The following is a 19,870-nucleotide window of genomic DNA, read 5'->3' on the forward strand; positions in this document are numbered from 1 at the left end:
GTCACGACCCAGGGGTTCTGGGATTGAGTTCTGCACTGGGGTCCCCGTGGGGAGCCTGCTTCTCCCTCTGCCTAAGTCTCTGCCTCTCTCTGTGTGTCTCTCATGAATAAATTAAATCTTTAAAAGAAAGAAAAAAGAAATAAAGAAATGAAGAAAGAGAAAGAAGAAAGAAAGAAAAAGAAAGAAAGAAAAAAGAAAGAAAGAAAGAAAGAAAGAAAGAAAGAAAGAAAGAAAGAAAGAAAAGAAAGAAAGAAAAAGAAAGAAAGAAAGAAAGAAAGAAAGAAACAAACAAACAAACAAACAAACCACATCTTGTCAGGGCAGCTGGAGTTTAGCAGCCCTGGCAGGCCAACTCCTCTGAACCAAACTCACAAGAGACTGATGAATAAGCCAGGCAACTTACTTACAGTGATAACATTGACAGTGATGGGAACAGGCACCAGGCCCCTTGTTAAGTGTCTCGGTAATGAACAATGGCCCTGCAAAGTGGGTAGCAGGTGACCGCAAGCTCCAGGAACAGAACCAGAATCCTGAGAGGTAAAGGGATCAGCTCCAAGTCCCAACCAAGAAGGGACAGAGCTGGGATTCAAACCCAGGTCTGCCTGACTCCGAGGATATGCAGTCTTTCTCTACGGATGGGTCTGACCCTGAGCCACACACTTTCTTCATATAGAGGGTTGGCATATGAGTCAGGGAAAACTAAACTAATAGGATGTTTATACAGAGAAAGAAATCTAATAAGGAATTGGCTCATGTGATTATGGAGGCTGAAAAGTCCAAAAGCTGCAGGGTTGGCCAGCAGCCTAAAGACTCAGGAAGAGGTCATGTTGCAATTTGAGTCTGATGCTGTCTTCTGCCAGAACTCCCCCTTGCTCAGAGGACGACAGTCTTCATTCTATTCCGGCCATCAACTAATTAGATGGGGCTCACCCATATCATAAAGGGTGTTCTGCTTAACTTCATGTCTACTGATTTATTTATTTATTTTTAAGATTTTATTTATCTATTTATGAGAGACAGAGAGAGAGAGAGACAGAGGCAGAGACACAGGCAGAGGGAGAAGCAGGCTCCATGCAGGGAGCCCGATGTGGGACTCGATCCCGGCACTCCAGGATCACACCCTGGGCTGAAGGTGGCACTAAACCGCTGAGCCACCCAGCTGCCCCGATGTCTACTGATTTAAATGTTAATCACGGCTAAGAAGACCCTCACGGAAACACCTAGAATAATGTTGGACCACACATCTGGGCACCACCGCCCAGCCTAGTTGACAAATAACCATCACAGTTGGCAAACACTTTCTATAAAAGGCCAAAGAGTCAACATAGAAAGAGCATGGGCTGCACAGCTTCTGTGGCAGCTCCCCATCTCTGCGTGGCCATGCAAAGGCAGCCACACACAATCTGTAAATGAGCAGGGGTGGCTGTGTTCCCATAAAATTGCATGTAGAACAGACAGTGGGTTGGTTTTGGTCCACGGGCTGTCCTTGCCACCCTGGCTCTAAACCACACGACGGGGCAGAAGCAGCATGAATTTCTGACAGTGACATTGAGTTTCTCTAACTTAAACATCACATCTTTATTTTCATGTCTAGGCTTATTGTCACATCCCTTAAAAAAATTAATGTGTGGCTCAAATCAGATAATCAACAGTCAATTAATAGTAAATCTCAGGCCTTCATGCATGGTTAAAAAAAAAAACATGATGAGGACTACAAGCCTCACTAAGATGTGTTTTAATTTAAGACCATAAAGAAGGAAAACCATGAAAGTAATAACAACAAGGGGCACCTGGGTGATTCAGTGGTTAAGCGTCTGTCTTCAGCTCAGGTCGTGATCCCGGGGTCCTAGAATCGAGTCCTGCATTGGGTTCCCTGCAGGGAGCCTGCCTCTCCCTCTGCCTGTGTCTCTGCCTCTCTCTCTGTCTCTCTCATGAATAAATAAAATCTTTAAAAAAAAAAAGGAATCAACAAATATTTAAGGAAAACCGAAAAGCAAGCAGTTCAGTATGAGAGAAAATGAATTCCAGCCCATTGATCAGAATTACACCCCAGTCCATGGTCACAACCAGCACAAGGGGCCCTAGTAGTCCTGGATGTTGCTCCAGATTAAGCTCACCCCAAATACATTGTGCTGCTCTCTCTTCTTCCCTTTTTCTGTAGTGAGAAAGCTCTGACAGGGATGAAAAGCTGAATTTATGACCTGTCCCATAGCATTTAACTGGCTCCTTGAAGCTTTATTGTATGCTAACACCATGGGCATCAATTCTTGACAGAACAGAGTTCACGGTCAGGGGATAAACGAATGCCCAGTCACGTCCAAGAAGCAAGGCTCCAGGAGTACAGGCAGGCTCCCAGGAAGCTTCCAGAGGTCTGAGGATGAGGGGGTCCTTGCTGCACATGGCCTGCTCCAACTGGTCTGTGCAGAGAGGGTGTAATAAGGGCACAGGCTCAGAGGGGCGGACAGCCTTGCCCAAGGTCACATATCACGTCTACAGGGGCCTGACCTCCATCTGAATGTCCCAGGTGCCTAGGCTAAGGGTGCCACTCAGAGCCTAGCCAATCATACCACCTCCCAATTGGGCCTGGACCAAAGTTGGGATGTGAACGTCCACTTAAGTGGCCACATGAATCCATTTCCTTCTCCACAATCAGCTGCATTTTGCCTAGTACCAAAATCAATGAGAGTCCGCCACAACTAGACCCTTGATGGGCGTGCTGCTTCACAGCTGCCACCCGCATGGTCTCCGCTGATCTCCCCTGAAACTCTGGGAAGTCCATGGTGATCATTCAGATTCCCTAGAAGGAAGGCGAGGCCCAGTGACGTCTAGCAAGCTACCTGAGGTCACACAGCCTGCGCCAGCAGTCTGGTTCCCAAATCTCTTCCACTTCTCCTGCCTTGTATCAGCAAAAAGCCAAAGGCAACCACAGGTTCAGGAAGAGAGAGCCCCCCCCCCCACTATGTGACAACAACCCCCTCACCCCGTCACAGGGTGCTGGGAAAAACTGGTTTTCAGAGTCTCAGTGTGCAGTAAGGCCCACAGCCAGACATTCGCGGTTATACCGAGCACATAATCTCAGAGTGAGCCTACCCAACCCAGCAGCTGAACAACAGAGGGAGGAGGGGGCTTTACTGTAATATCTGCCAATCTCCCTGGGGGAAATACTCAGACTATGGCCGAGTTCAGACTACTACCAAGATAGTGACCAGCTCACAAGACTAAAAGCTTAATAATTGGCTCTCGTGAGTAATTGGGCCACTTCAGAATGTGATGAAGTGAGGCTCATTTCCTGGGAGAAAATAAGGCAAGGCCACAGGACTTCCAGGGGCCTCCGCAGAGAGGAGGGCGGGGCAGAGAGAACAGCCGGCCGCCAGAACCCTGGAAGACCCAGAGGTGAGACCACTTCGCCCTCCCCAGTCTGTATCCCCAAGGGGACTGAGCGCCAAGCCTGCACAGAGGACACTGTCTTCCATCCATTCCCTGTTTCCCGTTTCCAAGCTCCCCCACCCTGGTTTCTCTGTGTGCTAGCTTCTGCCCATCTGCACCTAGAACTCTCTTGGAAAGATGCCCTCCAGCTCCTGGAGCTGCCTTCCCATACCCAAAGAGAGCAAGGAGGGCCTGGGAGTGGTGATGACTTTCCCCAGCCCCAGGCCCATAGGAGTGATGGCTGCCTTACCCCGGGTGATGACAAGGCACCAGGATCACCAGAAGCTTCTTTCACCTGAAATCATACCCTGCCCTGCCCCGCCCTGCTCCCCCACAGCCCTGCTAGTTACCCCTGGGAGTACTTCCTTAATTGCTTGCACACCTGTCTTGTCTCAGGTGTGGGGGACAAGGGTGTCAGCTTCTGGGAAAGCCATCCCTTAGAGCCTGGATTCTCAAGATCTGAAGCCTACCTCGGACACTTTCCAGCTGTGTGGTCTCAGGGTGAGGCTCGGCCAGCTCCCACTGACACTTCTCCAGCCATCTGCTCTCGGCTCTCCCCTCCATCCACGCCCTCAACCTGGTCTCCAGCTCCCTTTCCATGCTTGCCCACTCGGAGCCGTGCTCCAGCAACTGGAAGGGGTGGGTGGCAGTGAGTGAGCGTAAGTCAGAGGAGGTCCCAGCCCTGCCTTCCACAGACTACACACCCCGCCAGGAGCTCCGATCTGGGCCAGTGCCCCATGCTGAAACACGTTTCTATTTCCGTAGCAAAACATACGAAAATTCACACTGAAGGGATAAACAGAGACTAGAAATCAACTTGAGACATCAATTTAAGTCAGGTTTTGCTGCCAAACAAGTTACAAAAAAATCTTTTTGGAGCTTTTGGATTTGAGAAGATCGGTGAATGGTTCTCGTTGGGCAGAGCTGAAGAGTTTTTCTGTCCCAATACCCCAGGGAAGGGGAGAGCTGGACCAGAGGTGGGGGTAGCTTTCCCATGTCTCGACGTTAGCAAATCCCCTCCCAGGAGCTTGCTCTCATCTTTGCTTCTGATGGCAGTGCACGCGCATCTCTGCATCTCCATCTGACCTCTGCCTGGTGCTGGCGTTGTGAGACCTAAAGAGCTTGGCACATCTGAGGGGTTATGAAAGGGGACGGTCTCATTTCCCCATCTACTCGTTGTGACCCAGCAGGATGGCGAGCCCTGAGAAGCCTCCCCGTGTCGCCCAGGATGGACAGGTTGTCCCTGCTGGGCACCCAGCACCAGACCTCTTCCTTTCTGGCTGTGGCTGATCCAATGCTGGGCTGAGAGGCACACGGGCTCCGAATCCAGGCCCTACTTGTTCAGTCACGGACACAGTAATCATAGCGCTAATTTTCCCGTACTTCTTATGGTTTGCCTAGTCATTGCACTTGAATTACGTCAGTTAATCCTCAACAACCTTACATGGTAATACCCAGCCACTCCAGCTGCTACAACAAAATACCATAGACTGGGTGGCTTATGAACAACAATTATTTCTCACACTCTAGAGTCTGGGAAGGGGAAGTCCAAGGCCAAGGCACCAGCAGATTTGGTCTGCGCTGAGCACCCACATCCTCAGCTGTCTTTTACTATGAGTCCACATGGTCGAAGAGACAAGCTAGCTCTCTGGGGTCTCTTTCTGAGACAGTATTCCTAACATGAAGGCTCTGCCCACATGACCTCATCACCTTCCCAAAGGCCTCACCTCCTAATACCACCCTCTTAGGGGTTAGGATCCCACATATGCATTTTGGACCACAGCAGGCAGGTACTACCCTTAACTCCACTGTACACATCTGAGACCCACAGAGGCCACGCAGATGGTAGGTGGCCCAGCCAGCATTTGGACTCTGCAGACTCTAGGACTTCTGGTCATAACATTTCTAAGCTCTGATCATGCAAATGTACAACAAAGCCAACAGTGACAACGAGCCTCCCTCACATGCTTCTCCCTCCTCACCTGCTCTCCTGCTTTGTGGCGACCTCTGTTAAGTTTTAAGCTATCATCCGGCCAGAAATATCATATAGAAAGCAATGACAACATGTCTCACTTTCCTAATCCATGGTATCCCAGATTGCCCACTACTCTGCACCTTGCCCATTTCACCTAAAACATCTTAGACATCAGCCCACATCAGGGTGCCTACGGCTGCCTCACACTTTCCATCGTGGAGCATCACCAGACTCTGGGATAATTTGCCTGGCCAGTCCCCTAATGATGTCTATATACCCCTACCCTTTGGTGTTGCCAGCAACTGTACGATGCATCCATGGATCAGTGTCAGTCCTCACTCATTGGAGTGTCTTTAGAAAGCAGTGGTCAGAAGTGGGCTTCCTGAGTCCAGCACTGAGATCATTCCCTCATTCCTGCCTCCCCTACACTCTCACTGGCACCTGCATGATCAGCCATCAGATCCTCAGCTCTATGATGGACAAAAATGGTACCTCATCTTCACTGTAATTCTCCCCAGTGTGTCTTTCCTCTTACTCACTCACTACACTTCCTTTTGATCCACAATTTCAAACCTTCTCATGTTTAGAAAGTTTCCTTGAAATTCTGGTTTACTTAATCCTTTCCATTCCCACATTCATGGACCCGTTAAGTGTATGTTGGATCCTCTCTGTCTCCTGTGTCACCTGCCTTTCTCCTCCTTGATGTATATGCACCTGTCTGGCTTTTCCCAGTCCCGCCTGCTGCATCTCCCAGTGTGTCTCTGTATTTCCGGCTGGGGTAACTCCATGGTGGACTTGCCCTCTCGGAAGGGTCTATTTTTCGGTCCATCTGCTTCACAGGGCCCTACCATGTTGCCACATCTCCTGAGTTCTTGCACCCCAACATCGCACTTCCATTTTACAGGTGTGGCCACCTCATGTGCCTCTCCTTCCAAGACATTCTGCACAGCTGAAATTGTCCTCAGCTTTGTGGCAACTTCTTCCTCGTGGACATTCTTCATCTCTTACTTTCCTGGTTTTTCAGAGTAATTTTGTATGGAGTCTGTGCTGGTTCTTAGTGACTATGACTCATCTTTGCATGAGGTGGGTTCTTCTCAAGCCACACATTCATACAAGATCCAGCCCCAAAAGTGAGACAGTTCTCATGATACTGGGCAGCTCTATCAGCCTTTACTGTTTTCCAGGCAAAGGTCAGAGGCCACAAGCATGCACCCCACACAGAACCTCTTTTTCCCCCACCCTGCCTCCCCAGAGAAAGCTTCTGGAAAATGTGGTAAGTCCACTTGAGACCGTGTTCAACCCACACTTCCCTGTTTTCCTTTGTATAAAACTAGACTCGGAGGGCTCCATGCCAGGAAGGCATCATTTCTGCTGCTCCACGGTGTGGAGAATTCGGCTTCCCTGCTCCATCTGAGCTCTGCAGCCCCGAGCATCTTCTCTCCCTCTGGAGGCTTCCTGCACCCACTTCTGACCCTTGCTAACCTTCCCCACACATGGGGTCCCAGATGTCACAATGAAATCTCCATTGTTCTACTTGTTGCTTCAGGATAACTTCCAGAGGAAAGAAAAGGGGGGTGGAAATACTGTCTTTACCCTGTCGTTTTAAAGCTGGAATTCTCCAAGCCAGGCTTTGTACTCAGGTCATTCTGGTTCCAAATCCAGAATGTTTTCCCTGCCCCACAATGACCCCCTCAGGGGTTGGCACTCTTTTTCTGTAAAGGACCAGAGAGGAAACATTTTAGGCATTGCAGGCCTCACTGTCTGACAATCGCTACACTCCACCCAAACTTTATTTACAAAAACAAATGGCAGTCCAAATTTGGTCTGTGGGACATAGTTTACCAGCTCCTGATGTGGACTATAATGTAGAGATCTCAAATGCCCAAGCTGTCCCCTGGAACCCTGACCCGCACATGTGCTTTGGCCCAAATAATGTCTGAAAGCCTCTCAATGAACATTTGGAAATTTGCCAGATTTGACATGCAAACCTGAATTTCTGATTTCTTCTCAGAAATTGTACAAGCTGGCCACCCTCGAGTCCACCATGGCTACGCTTGCCAGCACAGCACACTCCCCACACCACTCCCTGATGCCTGCATGGAGTGTCCCCATGCCACTCCCAGCATCATACACATGCTGTGTCTCTTTAGGTGTGCCCGACCTCCCTGGCTTCTTTGGACATGCAGGTTTAATGGTCACCAAAGTAAAGGACAAGCCTCTTGCTCCATTTCCTCAAAAACGTTGGTAGAGTGCTAGGTGAACATGGCCATCAGGAGACATAACTGGAGTTGCTCAAAGGGAAATCACACTTCTGGCTTAAGCCATCATCTGACCTGCTGGCAACAGGGGAATCTGAGACATGAGGGCTGGAAAGGTCTTGTAGCCATCTGGTACAACCCTTTCCTTTTATTTATTTTTTATTTTTTAAAAAGATTTTTGTTTATTTATTCATGAGAGACACAGAGGCAGACACAGGCAGAGGGAGAAGCAGGCTCCCTGTAGGGAGCCCAATGCAGGACTTGATCCTAGGACCCCGGGATCATGCTCTGAACTAAAGGCAGATGCAACCACTAAACCACCCAGGCATCCCAACCCCTTCCTTTTAAAGATGGAGAATGAGATCCCAGAGAGGAACTTGGCTTGACCACAGCCAGAGAAGCCAGGAATGGAGCTCTTATCAATGTCCTTTCACCCAGGACTCTGTCATTATAAACCTGAGAGGGTCCCATCTTCAAAGCTGAGGCTTTGCCTCCAATGAGGCAAAGAGGGAGGGTAGAGAGAGCTGTGTCTCTTGCCATCTGTCTCCTGTGTTCACTGAAATGTACTTGGAAGGTCTCAGAAACAGGCGTAGGAACTTGGTGCACAAAGACACGCACAGTAGCTTCCTGCAGAAATGACAGGCAGTGGAGTTCAGCTGCAGGAGCGTATCTTTGCAACCTCAATGGCACTGCAATGCCACAGCCACCTCTGCTGTCTGTCCCTCCATACCATAGTTCATGGAATCCTCACAACACCCCTGGGCCTCGATCAAGCACCATCCTCCTCCCCACTGCCCTGCGTGAGTGAGCTGCCGATTCCTGACTCCTTAAGCAGATTTTCTCACATAACAACTATGGACCCTGGTGAGGGAGGGGATATAAATGTTTGAGCTAGTTCCCCTCCTCTCAGTCTGGACCAAGCCCCAAGAAGCACTGCTGTTGGCTTAACTACAGCTTTATCAGGTCTTCTGGAAGGCAAATAAGAGCACAGAAAACCTCTCCTTCCTGCCCTTTGTCATCATAGGTGCTGGATGAACAGTCCTGGTCCCAGCCCCACTACGGCGTCCCCAGCGCATGCTTGACAACACAGCTTACCATCCCACAAGTCAGTTGGGTTGCAAAGCCCAGTGGCTCACGTGTGATTCGCAAACAGGAGAATGATGTCAGGGTAACAGGAAAGTTGGATTGGCCCAGGCACGATTTTTCTTGGTGGGAGAATGTTTTGTGCCAGCCGGTGGAAGCAGCTGAACACAAAAACCTCTCAGAGCTCAGCACAGCAAGACGCCAAGGGAGACCGCACGGGAAACTGTGCCAATAGGCTTGCTCCTTCCTCTTGGCTCAGTCTGGAAGGGTTTGGTGGGCAGGTCTCTCTTCTGTACGGGGACTTGTCTCCGCCTGTACATCAAACAACCTTCACCTTGTTTTGCAAGAGCAAATTATATAATTGCTCCAATATTTATTAGGAATTTAACATGTTTTTTTAGATTTTATTTATTTATTTGAGAGACAGAGAGAAAGAAAGAGAGAGAGCACATGCATGAGTAGGCGAAGGGGCAGAGGGAGAGGGAGAAGCAGGCTCCTTGCTGAGTGGGGTGCCTGACATGGAGCTTGATTCCAGGACCCTGAGCCACCCACCCACCCAGCACATTTAACTGTGCCAGATGTTTAGAGGATTGTTACTGCATTTGGTAGTATTCTGATTCAAGGCTACATAGATTTCCAGTGCTCTGCCCTGACCTCATTCTGCCCACCAGCCTGGGGTCAATGTGTGATTGAAAGGTTTCTCGGCGGCAATCTATACATCCTGCTCATGCGGAGACACCCACACTTATCTTTACTTTTCACTTTTCACTTTTGGCCTGATTTGCTGGTTTTCCATTGATGGTAGAGGGCCGGTTTTTAAAGAAAAATATTAAGCTAATAATAACATGCACAGTGCAGAAGTGGTCCCTGACCCACAGTGGTTTACGGGGTAGAAACCCGACATAGCATGGGCACAGAGCAAACACAAGATCAATGCGAGGACCAGATTGGGGTGGGAACACGCAGAAGTGATTACAGCATGTTCCCAGGAAAAGCCTGAGATCAATCCCAGGACCTCAGAACACAGAAGGCAGAAGACATCTGGACAGAGGATCCTTTCATGCTGAATCTCTCAGCAGTGCTAGGGATGTGGGAAGAACTCAGGAAATCATGTTTGTTACTATTATTGCCACACCTATTTATGGAAAAGGCAAGAATGAAATAAATGAGATGTTTCCCCTCTACAACCAGGCAGAAGAGCTCACAGCGACGTCCATTCAACAGCAGAAGCAGTTCAAATAAACTTTCTTTCCATTAACCCTGCATAGGCGCTGGTTTCTCAGCATCAGCAGAAATTACTAATTACTCCAGTCTGAAGCCCAGAAAGATAAAGAATTAGATTTGTTATAAATGCAGGGTGTGCACTCATGCAGAGATGACTTGCTCTATAGCTTGTGATGTGCACTGATTTACAGCAAGACGTTCTATGCTGCCTTTCCAGTTTCTAGTGCTCTAAATGAGACACAGATTACAAAGACCATCAGAAATCTAACTTTGGCATGGTTCAAAATAGTTCACTTCCATCCCAGAAGAGCAGAGATGAAAAGTATCTCTCTTTCTTCTCAATTAAGGAGGCACAATTTGGACTGGCGGGTGCTTCTGGTCACAGCCTCACAGCCAGACACTGGGACCAGCCTTCTCCATTCCCCTGGAAAGTCTGCAAGTCTCCCCATTGCCCTCTTCCCACCAGACTCGCTCGCCTCATCTCCTGTTCCCTCCAGACCCAGAGAGAGATTTCTACATTGAAAATGTGACTCCACCACACTCCAGCTTAAATATCTTTGTTGGATGGCTATCCCTTCAGGGTCAAGTCCAAATGCACTGGCACATGCCCAGGAGTCCTTGCTAACCAAATCCACACTTCCAGCCCCAGCGTAGCCAGCTTAAGCTTAACCCACACGCAGCTATTTACCATTCTTCATGCACATCGTGCTATTTCACATTCTTCAGGGGCCAACGCAGTCACCCAGCCTGCCCTCTGCTTTCACTTCACTGCCTGGAAAACTCTGCTAATCTCTTAAGACCAGCTCAAAGAATGAGCCATGTTCCCCATCCCTCCATTAGCACATAGAGGTTTCACAGTTCCTGTGGCATCTTCCCTCCCAGAACTCATCAAAATGACACACACCGTAGTTGTCTCTTTGTCCAACTGTCTCCTCCCATCCACAACTACTTCCCCAAAGCATGACCTTGGAGACAGAGCCATCTCTAGGTCCTCAGTGCCCAGCATGGGGTCAACAAAGGGAAAACCATCCACACTAGATGGGTGGATAGATGGACCAGTGAACAAAGGCTTCACCAATTCATTTTCTGGGAAGTCCTCAGGAAAGTGTATCTATCTACCTTCATACCAGTGAACAACAATCCGTCCCATGTCTCAGCAAGCTCAAGGCAGAATTCCAATCCTATGCACAGGAAAGCAGAAACTGGGAAATCCAAAGTCCTACCAGATTCTGTCCCCTGGGGCCAAGGATTTGCAGGGTGGGTGTGGAGGGAGCAGACTAGCAATTTTTTAAGGGAGGCCCAAGCCCCTCAGCACAATGGCACTGATCAGAGGATGGCCTGGTTTTCAGCAGTGGCCAAAGAGGCTGGAGGTGAAATGCCCAATTTTTAAAGACTCCATTGTGGTCCTCGAGGCCCAGCCAATGGGGAGACACAAGGTAAAGAACCCAGGTGTCCACTCCCACCCCACCCCACCCATCCCTGTGCTGTCCATGGTGCTGACTTCAGCTTCCCGTTCCTCTCAGGCCTCAGCACCTCCTTCCCCATCCGCCTTTGCCTCCGAGCCTCCTGGCTGAGCTGACAGCCACTGCCTGGGTCCTGTCTCATTGTATTTCCCCTGAACATCTTTTTGCATGAGGACCTCAGCTTCTTTGCTGCCCTGTATTAGGCTGGGTCCAGACGTGGACTCTGAGGCAGGTTCTGAGCAGAAATGATTGGTGCATGTTCCCAGGAAAAACCAGGAAGAGTGCAGAGAATGGGACCAGGGCAGGAAAGGAGACCAAGAGGGCAGTGAGGCCAAGAAAAGGCTTAAGGAGGACACCCTGGCTCAAACCTGAAGGGAACTCTGGGGACAGTGTAGGTCACCCTGCATGGTGTCCCGATCAGGAGCAAGGGGCCAGGGTATTTGTACCATGGCACCTGCTAGTCACTGCTGGCCCTCAGAGGACACAGATGCCCAGGATCCTTGAGCCCCACCCCAGGGCACGGACAAGGGGAGCTCCAGCAGCCTGATGGAGACCCAGCTGCAGGCTCTTGTAAAAGAAAGCACTTTGGTGGACCTCATGCACAAAATAGGTACAGGGCTCTGAGGGGGCATGGCAGAGGCCTGACAACATCAGCCACGGCCCCTCCCCCAATCTCCTCCCTCACTGATGCCACAGTGGCCTTCCCAACACAGCTCTGGTCTCTCCCTCCTCAGCTCAATGCCTTTGCCACTCCCACCAGGTGCCAGGAAAATCCAGCGTCCTCAGCCTGTCCCACGGGCCTCCACGACCCACAGCCCCCGATTCCCACCCTGTTCTACAGTTCTGCCTTACTGGGTGGACTGCAGTCTCCCCATGCACGCTTGGCTTCTGCCCTGCCTGTGTTCAGCTGTGACCTCCTCCTGAGAGCCCTCCAGGCTATCGGCCTCGGCATCACCCCCTGCAACAGGGTTACCAGTCGGTACACCTATGTCCAGGCTCTTCACCCTCACCTAGACCTCTGTTCCTCAGCCTGGGCCTCTGCTGCCCTACTGGCCATCCCTGTGAGAAGCAGAGGGACCTCGGAGGTCAACTGAGTAAGTAATAAAGGGGTAGTGTTGTACAAGGAGAGGGAATGGCCCTCACACACATGAGCCGATGGCTCCCCCAGGCACCATGTGTCTCTGCGCAAGGACCCAGATCCCGTGTCTTGTGTCTTCATGGGCAGCTCAGGATCACAGACCCTCCTCCGGCCACCCTGCTGTGGCAACTAAACACCTGCCGGGCAGTAGCTCCGCCCACCTCCCCCACCCCCCACCCACATCTCACACCTGGCCACCTGGGTGAGACCCAGCCCAGAGCCCATCTGAGTCAAACATGGACTGCTGGTAGGAGAAGCCAGTTGGCCAAGATGACCACCTCACTCCCCGATTCATCCTGTTCCTTGAGCTGCTGATCTCGGGCTGTCATATTCTGATGTGATTCAGAAAGCTGTGACATGTGGTGTCGTAGCATGCAATGAAAATGCCAGCGGCTTGGGCGGCCCCAGGGCAAGGAAGCCACCAGACTGTCCAGCATGCCATGTCCAGCGTCCATTCCCAGCACCTGGGCTGCTACTCCCCGCCATCTGCCACACCAGCAGAAGGCCCATGTCCCTCCCAGCCAGGGGCTGCAGATGATCCTCCTGCCCAGGAGGGGGAGGATCAGCTCCTGCTTGCTCTTGGCAGGAAGGTGGGCGAGTGGGTAGAGGTCTGGGCTCAGGACCAACCTACTTGGACACTCCAAAACTCACATGGGGAAGCAAAAAGTGCCCTCAGCCACCTGCTTCAGCCCCTGGGGCCGCCAAGCCATGATCATGATGCTCTGCTGACCATTCAGTTCAGTTTAGTTTCAGGTGGCAACAGGCCTCATTGCACACCACAAACGGCCTGGTGCCAAGGGGTTGGGCGACATGGTGATAATGATGCTGACCATGGTGGTAATCAAAGCCACCAAGACAAACAGCACTTTCTGTGTCTCAGGGACTCACAAAGTTTCTTTATGGATTAAATCATTTAAGCTTCCAATAATCCTAGAGCAGGATTGAGTCCCCTTTTATCATCCCTGTCATCCCTGTTTTACAGATGAAACTAGGCACAGAGTGGTTAAGTAACTAACTCTGGGCCACACAGCCAATAAGAGGAATCAGGCTTTGAATGCATGGAATAGCTGCAAGGCTGACTCCAGTGTTCTCCATAATGAGTTCTGGGTCCTCAGAATTCACTGAAGAAAGACACCTATATTTTCCCTATTGCAGCTGTGGAAATTGAGCCTCAGAGAACTTGCATGACTTGCCCAGGGCCACACAGAGGACCTGACCTTGAGTCTGCTGGGCTCTAAAGCACATGTCCTGAATTAGTGTGCTTGACTGCCTCCCTGCAGGCTCCTCACCGTCCACCACCCATTCCCACACTTTGGGGGAATCCTGTCTCCTTAGCATCATGGAAAATAGAGCCCTCCCGTGGCCCCAGTTTTTTAAAGTTCCAGAAGAGATGAAGCCCCTTCCCTCTCCCTTGCTCTGGTAAGGACCTGGTAAGACAGCCCAGCAGCCACCTGGCAGGACTAATTTTGCACACACACCAGCCTAATCAACCCTAATACTGTTAGCATCATTTCTCAGAAGTGACTCTGGCTTCTCCATCTTCCAGTGATTTTATTAGAAAGGTTTTTATAGGCAATGGGTATCTCATGACACACATGGGGTGCCCTCCACCCCAAACCTTCCATCCTGGCTGTCCAACACTGCTGCAGGAAGCAGTCCAAACTGGTGTGCAAAAGCCCAACGACGCCCTGGGACCTGGGGGTCGTCAGGCACCGTCAGAGGAGCTGGCTTACTTCTACATGAATCACTCCCTATTTATGGATGTTTCCCATAAGTACTGCAGCAGTATTCAGCTACATGATGGTGAACCTCAGCAGCCTGGTAGAAAGGACATAAGCTAAGAATCAGGAAGCCCTGGGTTCAAATCTCACCCCACCACTTCCTGACTGTGTGAACTTCACCAGAGACTCAACCACTCTGGGCCTCCCGTTCCTGGTCTGTCTAATCACAATGGCAATGCTGGGCTTATAGGGCTATAGAGAGGCTCCGGAAGGCGCTGGGTGCTCAGTAAATGTATTCCCTCCCCACTCCACCCCCGGGTGTCCTTGCAGACCATCTGGTCCAAGGGCTGGGAACAGATGGCTCCTGGGTGCATCTTATCTGGCTGCCTCGTTCGGCCCACGCAGGCTTGCAAGCAGCATGATGAGGCCAGTGTCGAGCCAGCCCAGCACAACAGCAGCATAAGCCACCAGCCCAGTCACAGATTTGGGCTGCCTGCAGCCCTTTGCCCATGATCGAAAAAAGAATTGACAGATCAGGAAAACTATAGTCCAGAACCAAATCATGGACAAAGATGGAAGTACAGATGACTACCAAGCGCTCAATGCAGACTAGAGGTAGTCTCCCCAGGTACAGAAACCAGACTGAGAAATAAGACCTAGGCCCTGACACTTAGTCCAGGAGGTGTGTGTCTGCAGAGGCCAGGGTGGCCGGAGGAGGCAGGAGGCATGTCAGTCACTGTGACAGCCATTGTCCACACCCATATTCTTTCTCACTCTTCTCAACAACATCAGAGCCTCATTGCTACTTCTCCCATTTTACAGATGAGAAGACTGAGGCTGCAGGAGGTCACATAACTTTCCCGGAGCCAGGAGTACTGGGAATTGCATACTCTCAAGGATTGTCTCAGGGGCAATATCCCCCAAGGGTCTCAAAGTTACCACATTCCTTCTCTCTGCCTCTCCCTGCCCCACTGCTTCAGAGACAGGGATTCTGTACTTCCAGGCTACTAAGGGTGGAGGGACTTAGTTTCTAAATTTCTTTGAACATAAGGAAGCTGCACATGGAAAGTTGCACAGATGCGCAATGTCCCCATGTTTCTGAGCGATGACTAGCTGGGCAGATGGTCCTACACTCAGCAGTTTTTACAGTGACATATTACAATGGTCCCACATAGATCAGAGAAACGTCCAGGGATCATTTCTGCAGGGCACCTTTCCATCCATGGCCTGGCAGCATCAAAAACCTCCTCCTGAGCCTTTTCAAGGTGAGTCCTGGTCACCTCTGTGTACCAGCTAAGAATGTTCCAGATTCTCGCATTCACTGCCCAGGTAAGACAGGACATGCTGGGATCATTTGCACATCTGCATCAGCAACTGTGCATTTAATTAATCCAACTGGAACCAATTTGGGGGAAGCTAATTAACTAAGTTTGCAGAAGGACAGACTGTCAGAGAGAATTCAGTTTCTTCATCTGTTACCCAAGCATCCAAAGAACAAGCGAGGTGGCTGCTCTCATCTTACACAAAGGCATTGCTTCATAAATAGGCTAGAGAGATTGTAAAGTTAAAATTGCAAGAGAGGCTCCTGGGTGGCTCAGGAGTTGAGCGTCTGCCTTCAGCTCAGGTCGTGATCCTGGGGTCCAGGGATCAAGTCCCACATCGGGCTTCCTGCATGGAGCCTGCTTCTCCCTCTGCCTGTGTCTCTGCCTCTCTCATGAATAAAAAAATAAGATGTTAAAAAATAAAAGTAAAAAAAATTGCAAGAAAAATGGAGCTCTAAATGTGTAACCTTCACGAATGCAAGGTTCAAGAGGCCTTTCTGGGGCACCAAGGTTCCTGCTCGCACCAAACATTCTCACGCCAACCTGGTACTCCAAGGGAATCGGAAGGACCTCCCAGCCTCGGCCCTCATATGTCCCAGAACTCGAAGATCCGCTGCCCCTGAGTGGCAACATGGCCTCAAGTCCACCCGAGGGGACTTATCTGGGTGCTGTCCAAGGACCACGCCCTGGCCCTGAGAGCTGGCATCTCCTGGCTGAGGGACTCTGGGCACAGTTTCCTCACCTTCAAAAAGCCAGTGACAATGGCAATGACAACCTACCCTATGGGGTCATGTTGAAGATTAAGACAAAGAGCTCACACAGTACCTGATCCATAGGAAGTGCCCCCAAAATATCAGTTATTATCCCGAGACTCTAGAACTCAGAGGTGTGCCTGTAGCACCTGCAGCTGGGCACTGCCTGGAGCACCAGAGTTGGATCAGACCTGGGCTTGAGCTCCAGCTCTGTCTCTTCCAGACGTGGGCACAGATCACGGTGCCTCCTCGAGCCTCAATCTCCTCATCTGTAAAATGGAAATGAATGTCAACTGCCTCCCCGGACTGGTGGAAGCATCAGCAAACAGGGCACAAGCAGGAAAGCCCGCAGCACGCTCAAGTGCGCTGAGCACACACAGGGGCTTTCGAGACCTGATGAGTCTCATCACCCTGAGGACACCTCTGCAGGTCGCCCCCCACCTCCAGGAGCTTGCTCCCCATTAGTCATCTGTGAGGCAATCAGAGCAGGTGCCTGTATCCCCATGGATCAGATGAGAAAAGGGAGGTGGCGGGGTGGGGGTGGGGGGCTATGCAATCCACATGAGCACTTTTTTTTTTTAAGATTTTATCCATTTATGAAAGAGGCAGAGACACAGGCAGAGGGAGAAGCAGGCTCCACGCAGGGAGCCGGACATGGGACTTGATCTGGGTCTCCAGGATCACGCCCTGGGCTGAAGGCAGGCGCTAAACCGCCGAGCCACCCAGGGATCCCCCACATGAGCATTTTCATGGAGCAAAGGGTTCTTCTGGTAAAATGTAAGCCTGCTGGATGGAGGGGCGAGGGATGAGCGATGGTCTGATCCAGGCAGCAGCTGGTTAACAGGCTCAAAGTGCTGAGGCGGCACCCAGAGAACCTGGGGAGGCTGCTGCTATAGTCTCCACCTGCTGAAGCAAAGAGCACGGGGAGGACCAGCTCTGGAGGTCCCTGTGGAGCCAACCTGGGGGCTTGGGAGGCAGGGAGAGCATGGAGGGGAGCCAGCCTCCCCGGGGCCCGGCCTCCCAGCCTGAGTCCCACCAGAAGCGGAGGACAGGCCTGGCAGAGGCCTTACAGCCTTCAGCTGGCCCGCGGCAACTCCCAACACCCAACACACAAGTGCCGAGGGAGCCTCCCACTCTCCGTTTCCATGGGGATCCCCTTGAAATAACCCCGTAACAGGCTGCTGTCTTCCCTGCGGAGGAAGTGCTCAGGATAAATGTGATGGAGGGAATGGAGGGAGGCGGACGCCATGGAAATTTCTGGAGGCCCGGGCTCAGCCTCATGCCGCCCACCCCCTCACTCAGGCAGCAGAGGTGAGGAGAGCCCGGGGACAGATTTAACCTTTATTCCCTGCCAGCAAGGGGGTGGCGGGGGAGGCAGCAAGACCACTTCCTTGGCAAGTAAACAAGGAAATAGCCCACAGCATCTAAAACAACATCCATCCGTGTCCCTTTGGAGTCAGATCCAGGGTCTGTCATCCCAGCATGACCTGGACAAGCTCTGACTCTGAGCCTGCACGGTCTAAACTGCCTCAGGTAAGAGCAGGTACAGAAGCACCTGCAGCTCAGAAATCACTGTTGCCCTCCCCCTGCAGCGGGATCCTGCTGGCCCAATAATCCTAAAATACCAATGGAAGAGTTCTTTGGTTTGCACAATCAAAGGATTTTGAGCTCCTGCTAGGGGCAGGGAGAGTGGGGGTGGAGGTCCCCGTGCATTCCCTACGGGGGCGCACCAGCCTGCAACTGGCAAGTGAGAAGGAGAGCACCTGGCAAGCGAGAACGGCACTGGCCACAAACACGTACCGGGCACTTTCTCTGCGCCACACAGTTCTCGAAGCCACCCTTGAACTTTGAGAACTGTTGCCCCTACTTTGCTGATGGGAACATGGAGGGCTTGTGAGGTCACACGGAGAGGGTAGCAGGGCAGGACTTAGGCCCAGATCCCCTGATGCTTGTTCACAGCCTGCTCTGGGGCCCCCCAGCCATGCCTTGCCCAGGTCGACCCACCTTCCCCAGGTCCAAGCCGTGGCTGGATGAAGGCTCAAGCTCTGGACCCAACCTGACCCTCGGGAGAGGCCCCCCAAGGGACATGCTGCAGTAAGGCGCCTGCATCAGGCTAAATGAGGTCCTGGTTAACGGGGGTTGGGGGGCAGTGCTGACCCCAGCAGGCAACCGAAATGTCCCTGCTGATGGCACTTCCCACAGAGAGCCCCCTTTGAAGCCCCACAGTCAGCCCTAATCACCAATGAGCCAATCTCCATCCCCCAAGAGCGTGCATGTGGGACTAGCCAGGTGTAGACAGCGCACCTGTGGGCAGGGCCTTGGCGCACTGGGCTCAGTGGCTTCCCTCCTGGGTGGCAGGCAGCACAGAGGCGGCCCCAAGATAGTTTCTGAAGGAAAGGCTTTGCAAAGGGTAGAAAGCCATAAAGCCCAGCTCTGGTGAGGACTGGGAAAGCAGGCACCACAGACTTGGCTATGTGAATCAAAATACATGGCATGGGTGTTCGCAGCATCCTGAAAAACAGGGAACAGAATAAAACGACACAACCTAGTCTGTCTACAGGTGACGGCTTTCCTTGGAGGTGCTCCGTCCCTGCCATGAAACACAAACACAAAGCACAGTGATGGGCCAATTCAGAAAGAACTGTGTTTTCATATTATGCCTCAGTGTGCTCCCAGCATTTTTTTTTTACCATATCAATATGTGACTTTAATTTTTAATGATAAAATGAGTTTGACTCTTTTTTTTTAATGATTGTAAAAGCAACTGCTAATAAAAGTCCACGAAACATGTATTTGGGATAAAGGAAAATACGGAGCAGTCCAGACGCAAGGACCCTGCGGCCCCCAGCCATCCAACTGCCCCGTGCCTTCTCACGGGCCCCAACCCTGGGCTCTGTGGCCGAGGGACTCTCGTGTCAGGATACTCATCCCCATAAACAGGAGGATGCTTTGCACAACAGACAGGAGACTCATATATATATTCAGCAGGGAAGCAAATCTCTAAGTCTCAGGATGCCAGGCCACCTGGGCTGCACCCAGTCTCCCTGCTCTGTGGGGCCAGAATCTTCTCTTCTTTCACCAGAGGCAAATGTTGGTGAGCTATGACTGCCAAGGAAACAGCAAGTCCTGGGTGCAGGAATGGGGCTGGGAGGTAGGGGCAGAAAGCCCTGAAAAGAGGCAGATCCCAATCTGCTGGGAGAGCCACCACACCCTGTTTTTGTAGGATTCCCTCCTAATTCTCGCTCACTCATGCTGCGTGTCCTAGATAGCTTTGGGGGTGGAGTCTCAGGCAGCAGCAAAATTAGCTCCGGGAGATGCTGGGAGTGGTGAGAATGGCATACACTTTGGAGTCAGGAAGGCTGGGTTGAATCCCAAGTCCACCCTCCCTGCTGTCTGTGCAACCCTGGGAAGGGAGCCTGACCTCTCTGAGCCTCGGTTTTCTCATCTGTTGGGGGGCAGGAGGCAAGGGGGGACCAAGTGCAGATGGTTTTGAGGACAAGGACCATGG

The 19,870-nt window shown here is 51.3% G+C and overlaps 1 protein-coding gene across 3 annotated transcripts in view; it reads right to left on the bottom strand.

Annotated features, from left to right (window-relative positions):
• Positions 1-19,870, bottom strand: part of PPP2R2C (protein phosphatase 2 regulatory subunit Bgamma) — a 133,573-nt gene that overhangs the window by 92,824 nt on the left and 20,879 nt on the right. The window contains exon 1 of one of the 3 annotated variants that reach the window (XM_038533057.1): positions 3,897-4,005. The exons of the other annotated variants lie outside the window; for them this stretch is intronic. Coding sequence (XP_038388985.1) covers positions 3,897-3,990 — 94 coding nt within the window. The 5' untranslated portion in view covers positions 3,991-4,005. Of the gene's footprint in view, positions 1-3,896; positions 4,006-19,870 lie in introns of those variants that run through there. 3 annotated transcript variants of the gene reach the window in all.

The sequence above is a fragment of the Canis lupus genome, chromosome 3, assembly GCF_011100685.1.
Source record: "Canis lupus familiaris isolate Mischka breed German Shepherd chromosome 3, alternate assembly UU_Cfam_GSD_1.0, whole genome shotgun sequence".
Classification (NCBI taxonomy): domain Eukaryota; kingdom Metazoa; phylum Chordata; class Mammalia; order Carnivora; family Canidae; genus Canis; species Canis lupus.